Source organism: Anomaloglossus baeobatrachus, chromosome 6, assembly GCF_048569485.1.
Source record: "Anomaloglossus baeobatrachus isolate aAnoBae1 chromosome 6, aAnoBae1.hap1, whole genome shotgun sequence".
Taxonomy (NCBI): Eukaryota; Metazoa; Chordata; class Amphibia; order Anura; family Aromobatidae; genus Anomaloglossus; species Anomaloglossus baeobatrachus.
This window is the reverse complement of record NC_134358.1, coordinates 9,667,763-9,678,047: the sequence shown is the minus strand read 5'-3', so window position 1 is coordinate 9,678,047 and position 10,285 is coordinate 9,667,763. Positions and strand designations below refer to the sequence as shown.

Sequence of the window (10,285 nt, the reverse complement as noted above, 5' to 3'; positions counted from 1 at the left end):
ACATGACTGGACACCTGGACAATCTCCGGCCGCGTCCTTCTTGCTCAGATTCTTACATTTGCCCTTTCGGAACGTTTCAGCCCCCAATGAGATCTGTCCAGAAACATAAGAAAATGAGAGCAGAAATTCAGGTGGAGGCAACAGATAGACAAGGCTCCATCACACACAGTGGAGTCTGGAGTGCAGGGGACTGGACACACTGAGGGGTTAATCATTAGCTCCATGGAGGAGGATATCATGTACTGGACTCTGGGAGCAGAACTCAGTTCACTGGAGCGAAGGTGCCACGTGGACACAGGTCAGTACAGAGCTCAGACTGGAGGGACGTAGGATGTGTGGATATGTGGATACAGATGTGTGAGCAGAGTGCGGTGGAGGCAGGGCCGGATTATAGGCGGGGCAGACGGGGCTTCAGCCCAGGGGCCCCCACCACAAGAGCCTCTGAGGGGGCCCCCACCACCATCTGTGTGTCCGCCATTTTATTAATGTCGCAGTGGTTCAAGACCGCACTGTACCTTTAAGGTATTTCAATCCCGGCCATCACTGTACTGCAGACACGCCCACTGCACGCTGTGCGGGCTGCGTCTGCCAGGATGACGTCACCGCGCTGCTGTTTCTTCCTGCCGTAGAGGAGCTTGTGGGAGGACCGGAGGTCTCAGTGGATCCCGGTAAGTATGAGGTCATTAATCATGCTGCCGGCCGGGCAGGAGACTGCAGTGAGGAGGGAGCAGACGCCGCTGATAACTCCAGACCGGTTCCATAGTGTCAGCGGCCACTCTGCTATCAGTGTGAGTTATTGCAGGAGTGTGAGCTGCTGCAGATCAGGTCGGGCTGTCAGTGCCAGGTCATCGGCCTCATCCCTCCCCTGCAATAACTCACACTGATCTCCAGCAGAGACATCACTACACAGATCCTGCACTGATCACATCTGAGCCTGCAGCACACATTACACTATATGGCCCATATTACATATAGAATATGTTACATCCTGTAGGCCCAGGTGTGATCAGTGCAGGGGATTGTATATCTGTGCACATGGTATACCACATCCAGTGTACAGAGTAGTGTGATACACTGTGTACACACATCAGATGGTATATAATAATGTGTATATTCTATAGCATCTGGTGTCTGTATCACAGTATATTGTGTACCAGTCATGTATTCTCCTGTACACTGTACAGGGGCGTACCTTTGGGGAGCATGCGGCATATGTTCCCCTGCACAGCAATCAGGGGGGCACCATTAAAATGTGTGAGGCAGCAGTATGGTGGGAGAATATTGTAAGTGGAGAGTTTTGGTGGAGAAAAGTGTGAGGGGCATAGTATAGAGCCTGGGTAGTGGGGAACATAAGCAGTATAGAGAAGGGTCAGCATGGTGGCCAGTGTGAGGACACAGTATGGAGGGCACAGTATGCTGAGGAGGGGGAATGTGAGACTGAGGTGCGGTATAGTGACTGTATAGTGAAGGAGGTAGGCAGTATAGAGAAGGGGCAGTATGGTGGCCAGTGTGAGGGCACAGTATGGAGGACACAGTATGCTGAGGAGGGGGAATGTGAGACTGAGGTGCGGTATAGTGACTGTATAGTGAAGGAGGTAGGCAGTATAGAGAAGGGGCAGCATGGTGGCCAGTGTGAGGGCACAGTATGCTGAGGAGGGGGAATGTGAGACTGAGGTGCGGTATAGTGACTGTATAGTGAAGGAGGTAGGCAGTATAGAGAAGGGGCAGCATGGTGGCCAGTGTGAGGGCACAGTATGCTGAGGAGGGGGAATGTGAGACTGAGGTGCGGTATAGTGACTGTATAGTGAAGGAGGTAGGCAGTATAGAGAAGGGTCAGCATGGTGGCCAGTGTGAGGGCACAGTATGCTGAGGAGGGGGAATGTGAGACGGAGGTACAGTATAGTGACTGTATAGTGAAGGAGGTAGGCAGTATAGAGAAGGGGCGGCATGGTGGCCAGTGTGAGGGCACAGTATGCTGAGGAGGGGGAATGTGAGACGGAGGTACAGTATAGTGACTGTATAGTGAAGGAGGTAGGCAGTATAGAGAAGGGGCGGCATGGTGGCCAGTGTGAGGGCACAGTATGCTGAGGAGGGGGAATGTGAGACGGAGGTACAGTATAGTGACTGTATAGTGAAGGAGGTAGGCAGTATAGAGAAGGGTCAGCATGGTGGCCAGTGTGAGGGCACAGTATGGAGGGCACAGTATGCTGAGGAGGGGGAATGTGAGACTGAGGTGCAGTATAGTGACTGTATAGTGAAGGAGGTAGGCAGTATAGAGAAGGAGCAGTATGGTGGGCAGTGTGAGGGCACAGTATGGAGGGCACAGTATGCTGAGGAGGGGGAATGTGAGACTGAGGTGCGGTATAGTGACTGCATAGTGAAGGAGGTAGGCAGTATAGAGAAGGGGCAGCATGGTGGCCAGTGTGAGGGCACAGTATGGAGGCACAGTATGCTGAGGAGGGGGAATGTGAGACTGAGGTGCGGTATAGTGACTGTATAGTGAAGGAGGTAGGCAGTATAGAGAAGGGGCAGCATGGTGGCCAGTGTGAGGACACAGTATGGAGGCACAGTATGCTGAGGAGGGGGAATGTGAGACTGAGGTGCGGTATAGTGACTGTATAGTGAAGGAGGTAGGCAGTATAGAGAAGGGGCAGCATGGTGAGCAGTGTGAGGGCACAGTATGCTGAGGAGGGGGAATGTGAGACTGAGGTGCGGTATAGTGACTGTATAGTGAAGGAGGTAGGCAGTATAGAGAAGGGTCAGCATGGTGGCCAGTGTGAGGGCACAGTATGCTGAGGAGGGGGAATGTGAGACGGAGGTACAGTATAGTGACTGTATAGTGAAGGAGGTAGGCAGTATAGAGAAGGGGCGGCATGGTGGCCAGTGTGAGGGCACAGTATGCTGAGGAGGGGGAATGTGAGACGGAGGTACAGTATAGTGACTGTATAGTGAAGGAGGTAGGCAGTATAGAGAAGGGTCAGCATGGTGGCCAGTGTGAGGGCACAGTATGGAGGGCACAGTATGCTGAGGAGGGGGAATGTGAGACTGAGGTGCAGTATAGTGACTGTATAGTGAAGGAGGTAGGCAGTATAGAGAAGGAGCAGTATGGTGGGCAGTGTGAGGGCACAGTATGGAGGGCACAGTATGCTGAGGAGGGGGAATGTGAGACTGAGGTGCGGTATAGTGACTGCATAGTGAAGGAGGTAGGCAGTATAGAGAAGGGGCAGCATGGTGGCCAGTGTGAGGGCACAGTATGGAGGCACAGTATGCTGAGGAGGGGGAATGTGAGACTGAGGTGCGGTATAGTGACTGTATAGTGAAGGAGGTAGGCAGTATAGAGAAGGGGCAGCATGGTGGCCAGTGTGAGGACACAGTATGGAGGCACAGTATGCTGAGGAGGGGGAATGTGAGACTGAGGTGCGGTATAGTGACTGTATAGTGAAGGAGGTAGGCAGTATAGAGAAGGGGCAGCATGGTGGCCAGTGTGAGGGCACAGTATGGAGGCACAGTATGCTGAGGAGGGGGAATGTGAGACGGAGGTGCGGTATAGTGACTGTATAGTGAAGGAGGTAGGCAGTATAGAGAAGGGTCAGCATGGTGGCCAGTGTGAGGGCACAGTATGGAGGCACAGTATGCTGAGGAGGGGGAATGTGAGACTGAGGTGCGGTATAGTGACTGTATAGTGAAGGAGGTAGGCAGTATAGAGAAGGGGCAGCATGGTGGCCAGTGTGAGGGCACAGTATGCTGAGGAGGGGGAATGTGAGACTGAGGTGCGGTATAGTGACTGTATAGTGAAGGAGGTAGGCAGTATAGAGAAAGGGCAGCATGGTGAGCAGTGTGAGGGCACAGTATGCTGAGTAGGGGGAATGTGAGACTGAGGTGCGGTATAGTGACTGTATAGTGAAGGAGGTAGGCAGTATAGAGAAGGGGCAGCATGGTGAGCAGTGTGAGGGCACAGTATGCTGAGGAGAGGGAATGTGAGACTGAGGTGCGGTATAGTGACTGTATAGTGAAGGAGGTAGGCAGTATAGAGAAGGGGCAGCATGGTGGCCAGTGTGAGGGCACAGTATGGAGGGCACAGTATGCTGAGGAGAGGGAATGTGAGACTGAGGTGCGGTATAGTGACTGTATAGTGAAGGAGGTAGGCAGTATAGAGAAGGGGCAGCATGGTGGCCAGTGTGAGGGCACAGTATGCTGAGGAGGGGGAATGTGAGACTGAGGTGCGGTATAGTGACTGTATAGTGAAGGAGGTAGGCAGTATAGAGAAGGGGTAGCATGGTGGCCAGTGTGAGGGCACAGTATGCTGAGGAGGGGGAATGTGAGACCGAGGTGCGGTATAGTGACTGTATAGTGAAGGAGGTAGGCAGTATAGAGAAGGGGCAGCATGGTGGGCAGTGTGAGGGCACAGTATGGAGGGCACAGTATGCTGAGGAGAGGGAATGTGAGACTGAGGTGCGGTATAGTGACTGTATAGTGAAGGAGGTAGGCAGTATAGAGAAGGGGCAGCATGGTGGCCAGTGTGAGGGCACAGTATGCTGAGGAGGGGGAATGTGAGACTGAGGTGCGGTATAGTGACTGTATAGTGAAGGAGGTAGGCAGTATAGAGAAGGGGCAGCATGGTGAGCAGTGTGAGGGCACAGTATGCTGAGGAGGGGGAATGTGAGACTGAGGTGCAGTATAGTGACTGTATAGTGAAGGAGGTAGGCAGTATAGAGAAGGGGCAGCATGGTGGCCAGTGTGAGGGCACAGTATGGAGGGCACAGTATGCTGAGGAGGGGGAATGTGAGACCGAGGTGCAGTATAGTGACTGTATAGTGAAGGAGGTAGGCAGTATAGAGAAGGGGCAGCATGGTGAGCAGTGTGAGGGCACAGTATGCTGAGGAGGGGGAATGTGAGACTGAGGTGCGGTATAGTGACTGTATAGTGAAGGAGGTAGGCAGTATAGAGAAGGGGCAGCATGGTGGCCAGTGTGAGGGCACAGTATGGAGGGCACAGTATGCTGAGGAGGGGGAATGTGAGACCGAGGTGCAGTATAGTGACTGTATAGTGAAGGAGGTAGGCAGTATAGAGAAGGAGCAGTATGGTGGGCAGTGTGAGGGCACAGTATGGAGGGCACAGTATGCTGAGGAGAGGGAATGTGAGACTGAGGTGCGGTATAGTGACTGTATAGTGAAGGAGGTAGGCAGTATAGAGAAGGGGCAGCATGGTGGCCAGTGTGAGGGCACAGTATGGAGGGCACAGTATGCTGAAGAGGGGGAATGTGAGATTGAGTTGCACTTTCAGTGATTTTGGTACTGAGGGTGAGGGCAGTATAGAGAGGGGATTGCATGGGGGACATTGTGAGGGCACAGCTCAGGAGGGGGAGTGTGAGGAGGGGGCACAGTATAGACATTTGGAAGTATAGTGGGTACACAATGTAGAGGACGGTGTGAAGAGGGGGCCCAGTACTGAAAGAAGAGGCCATGTACCATAAGAATGACATTGTGTGGGTCATTTTGTGCAGGGACCACAGTGAGGGGCAATTATTTATTCAGGCGCACAGCGTAGGTCATATATTTATATTTAGGAGCATTATAATCATTCTGCTATTTATTTTAAGGGCATAATGTTGAGATGTGCTGCAGAAGACCCGGGAGGTCTGCAGAGAGGAGCTGTGGATGTGAATAGTCATCATGACGTCTGGACAAGATGGAGAAGAAAGAATAGGATGACTCTGATCAGAGAAGATGTCACCTACAAGGTACCTGGATGTAACTGTATGTGTGTGACACTCAAAGCTTCTCCTCATCAGAACTGTGGTTCCTCTATGGTCCAAAGTCTGATGAATACTGATAACAATTCCCAGCATTTTCTTACAATTGTTAAGGACATACTGGGAGTTGTTAATTCATGTGATACAAATGTATATGGGGATGTGACATTACAATATATTGTTGTAGTAAATTTGGTACTGTAGTCATGTATTGGTGGTTCTGGTGATATATTCGTTTACTGATGAGGGTGCTAGTGATGTATTTTGGTATTGCTTTTGGTTCTGGTGCTGTACACCGTGTGCAGAATTATTAGGCATTTTATATTTTAGAGGATTTTTTTTTATTATTGATCAACAACTATGTTCTCAATTAGCCCAAAAGACTCATAAATATCAAATCTTAATATTTTTGGAAGTTGGGGTGGGTTTTTTTTAGATTTGGCTATCTTAGGAGGATATCTGTCTGTGCAGGTAACTATTACTGTGCAGAATTATTAGGCAACTTAATAAAAAGCAAATATATTCCCATCTCACTTGTTTATTTTCACCAGGTAAACCAATATAACTGCACAAAATTTAGAAATAAACATTTCTGACATGCAAAAACAAAACCCCAAAAAATGAGTGCCCAATATCGCCCCCTTTCTTTCTGATGACACTCAGCAGCCGACCATCCATAGATTCTGTCATTGCTTGATCTGTTTACCATCCACATTGCGTGCAGCAGCCACCACAGCCTCCAGACACTGCTCCCAGAGGTGGACTGTTTTCCCTCCCTGTAGATCTCACATTTTATGAGGGACCACAGGTTCTCTATGGGGTTCAGATCAGGTGAACAAGGGGGCCATGTCATTATTTTTTCATCTTTTAGACCTTTACTGGCCAGCCACGCTGTGGAGTAGTTGGATTAATGTGATGGAGCATTGTCCTGCATGAAAATCATGTTTTTCTTGAACGATACCGACTTCTTCCTGTACCACTGCTTGAAGAAGTTGTCTTCCAGAAACTGGCAGTAGATCTGGGAGTTGAGCTTCACTCCATCCTCAACCAGAAAAGGTCCCACAAGTTGATCTTTGCTGATCCCAGCCCATACCAGTGCCCACCTCCACCTTGCTGGCGTCTGAGTCGGAGTGGAGCTCTCTGCCCTTTACTGATCCAGCCTCGGCCCATCCATCTGGTCTATCAAGAGTCACTCTCATTTCATCAGTCCATAAAACCTTTGAAACATCAGTCTTCAGATATTTCTTGGCCCAGTCTTGAGGTTTTATCTTATGTTTCTTGGTCAGAGGTGGTGGTTTTCCGCCTTCCTTACCTTGGCCATGTCCCTGAGTATGGCACACCTTGTGCTTTTTGATACTCTAGTAATGTTGCAGCTCTGAAATATGGCCAAACTGGTGGCAAATGGCATCTTGGCAGCTTCATGCTTGATTTTTCTCAGTTTATGGGCAGTTATTTTGCGCCTTTTTTGCCCAACACACTTCTTGCGACCCTGTTGGCTATTTGCCATGAAACGCTTGATTGTTCGGTGATCACGCTTCAAAAGTTTGGCAATTTCAAGACTGCTGCATCCCTCTGCAAGATATCGCACAGTTTTGGACTTTTCAGAGCCCGTCACATCTCTCTTTTGACCCATTCTGCCAAAGGAAAAAGAAGTTGCCTAATAATTAAGCACACCTTATATAGGGTGATGATGTCATTACACCGCACCCCTACTCATTACAGAGATGCACATCACCGGATTTACTTAATTGGTAGTTGGCTCTCAGCCTATACAGCTTGGAGTAGGACAACATGTATAAAAGTATCATGTGAGCAAAATACTCATTTGTCTAATAATTCTGCACACAGTGTATTTATGTACATTTTACTGATTCTGATCCTGTACACATGTAGCAAGCCATGATTTGTAAAATTACATGACCGCAAGGGTTTCTACATTATGTTAGTAGCATTAAAGGGGTTGTCCAGGTTTGTGATGAAAGTTTCTATGTGATTGCAGACTTCTGAATCCTTAGTGTGCACACTGTCAGGACTCTCCGATGCCAGCAGTGAGAGCTTGAGGGCATGTAACTATTGAGTGAGGCTGCAGACGTCTAATTTGAATGTGGCCGGAAGTAAGCAAATCGCATACTTGCAGTCCCATGACTACTTGCTCATGGCACGGGAAAATCATGACAGTGTGCAGTCCGCAAGCTGTGAGAATTCTGAAGTCTGTAGTCATATAACTACAAATTTTCCTTGTCGAGCTGGACAACCCCTTTAATAATAAAAGTAAGCCCCGTAGCATGCCCAATCCAACAACCTGTAATATACTCAATGTAAGGATTCGGCTCTGCTTGCTAATTTTAGAAGTGGTCACATGACCACTTGCAGGTCATTTTAATACTTTGAGTCACAATTAGCTTCTCTTCCTGCTTCTCTTTATGGGCTGTAGTATTTCACTGAACATCGAGAGAATTAGGAAGAGCAGCTCATCGGCACGTGTGAAAATGGCGTATGAGCGGTCACATGACAACTACTCAAACCGCATAAGCCGTGTATAGAAGGGGGCGCCAAACTGAACTCCTACTCCATGGACAGGAAAACCTAGATCCACCTCTGATACAGTGTATGGTATACCGTGTACAGACATCAGCTGCTATGTACTACTCCGGAGACAATACAATAGAGAGCACATTGTGATTTTCAGCAACCATTGCTGCCAGTGAGAACTTTCCCTTTCTGTATTTTTACTATTACTTGGCTGTCTTAACATTGGGATCAATAAAAAAATGTGAGTAACTTTATTTTCTGTGTATAAGTGTAAATCTGAATGTGGCAGAACAGGATACGATCCATGCTCAGTGGATTTATATCTAAATGCTACAGTTCGTGCTCTACTGTTATGGCTTAAAATGTTAACGTTATGGGGCCCCCACCAGATTTTCTGCCCAGGGGCCCCCACCAACCTTAATCTGGCCCTGGGTGGAGGGGTCCAACGTCTCACATGGGCCAGGTGTCGGCTGCTCCTCGGTCCAGTAATGGTCTTCTGTGAGTCAGACGGGAATTTTACAAAAAAGTTAATCTTTTAAACTTTAATCAGTTTGGAGAGCAGCAAATCTCTATTTACACCAGGTTATTCCCAAAATGAGTTATGAACTTTCCTGGTCAGACTCCCAAGTCACAGAGCCCAAAATAAACTCAAGGAGTGTCAGCAGTGTGAATGATCAGGATTGACGAAGAATAAGATGGAGATTCTCAGATGATGGGGCAGGAGCCAGAATTAGGAGAGAAATCAGGATAGAGGAAGAATAAGATGTAGATATAGTCAGAGGATGGGACGAGGGTCAGAACTAGGAAAGCGATCAAGATGGATAAAGGATAAAGTTGAGACATAGTCAGAAGATGGGACGAGGGTCAGAACTAGTGTCGCGGGCGGAGGAGGGGGCGCTGCGCTCATCACGCTCGGGTCCGGCACTGCTGCTGCTTCACTTGCTGCTCGGTGGCTCGAGCGGTGGGCCGGATCCGGGGACTCGAGCGGCGCTCCTCGCCCGTAAGTGAAAAGGGGAATGGTTTTGCGGATTTATTGTCCGTGACGCCACCCACGGTTGTGGTGAGGTTGTAACACCACCGCTGCCCTGGACGGGGATCCCGGGAGCGATGACAGGGAGCAGCTTGGGTGTTGTTTTTCCCCTCCGTGGGTAGGGGGTTGGTTGTCCCGGGGCCCGGTGAGGGGATGAGATGGCAGGTGGGTTACGGGGCCTGGTGAGGTGCAGGGTCGCGGGGGCAGCACGGTGCCGCACGGCACGGTGGTACTCACTCAGCCAATGATGAATGCACAGTCTCCGGTAAAACAAACGGCTGGATGGACAGGTCCCACAGACGGCTGCGGTGGTTCTTCTCCCGGTAGGTTGACGGTGACTGCCTTTCCCTGCACCTGTGTTATGTTCTCGGTTCTGGTGGCTTCCCACCGGTAACCCCCTCCCCAGGTTAGATGGATGCTGAGGGAGCCCCTTTTGCCCGCAGGCTCTGGCCCTGGGAACTGTAGCCCTGGCGGTGACTGTATTTCCCTTCACGGTTTGAGCGGTTGCCTTTAATCGGGTCTTGACTGCTGGGAAACTCCAGAGGTTCCCTTCGCTAACAGATTTGACCGGTTTTACGGCAACTCCAAGCCTGGTCGAGGTCCGTAGGCCCTGCCGAATGGTGCTGGCTTCTCTTCGCTCCCCGATCCGGTACCGGCGGGCCACCGCCCGTGCCCGGTCCTTACGGTTCACGTCAATCAGCCTCTCCTGCAGACGGTCACCACCGTCTGCCGACCTTGCTGTATGTGCCCGGGCCACGCACCCGGACACGGTCAGTCTGCTCCACTACCACTTCACTCTTCAACTCCACTTCACTACCCTTCTACTCCTCTAACTGATCTGACTTCCTTTTCCCGCCTCCAGGACTGTGTACTCCTCGGTGGGCGGGGCCAACCGCCTGGCTCCACCCCCTGGTGTGGACATCAGCCCCTGGAGGGAGGCAACAAGGATTTTTGTCTGACTTTGGTGTGCC

The 10,285-nt window shown here is 50.2% G+C and overlaps 1 protein-coding gene across 8 annotated transcripts in view; it reads left to right on the top strand.

The window, feature by feature from the left end:
• Positions 1-279: 279 nt before the first annotated feature.
• Positions 280-10,285, top strand: part of LOC142316932 (cytochrome P450 2C3-like) — a 217,685-nt gene continuing 207,679 nt past the window's right edge. For 3 of the 8 annotated variants that reach the window (XM_075352709.1, XM_075352706.1, XM_075352710.1), the window contains exons 1-2: positions 593-668; positions 5,600-5,740. In XM_075352709.1, the coding sequence (XP_075208824.1) occupies positions 5,606-5,740 (135 nt within the window). In that variant the 5' untranslated portion in view covers positions 593-668; positions 5,600-5,605. Of the gene's footprint in view, positions 299-592; positions 669-5,599; positions 5,741-8,732; positions 8,783-10,285 lie in introns of those variants that run through there. The other 5 variants (XM_075352714.1, XM_075352707.1, XM_075352712.1 and 2 more) reach the window with 5 other exon arrangements.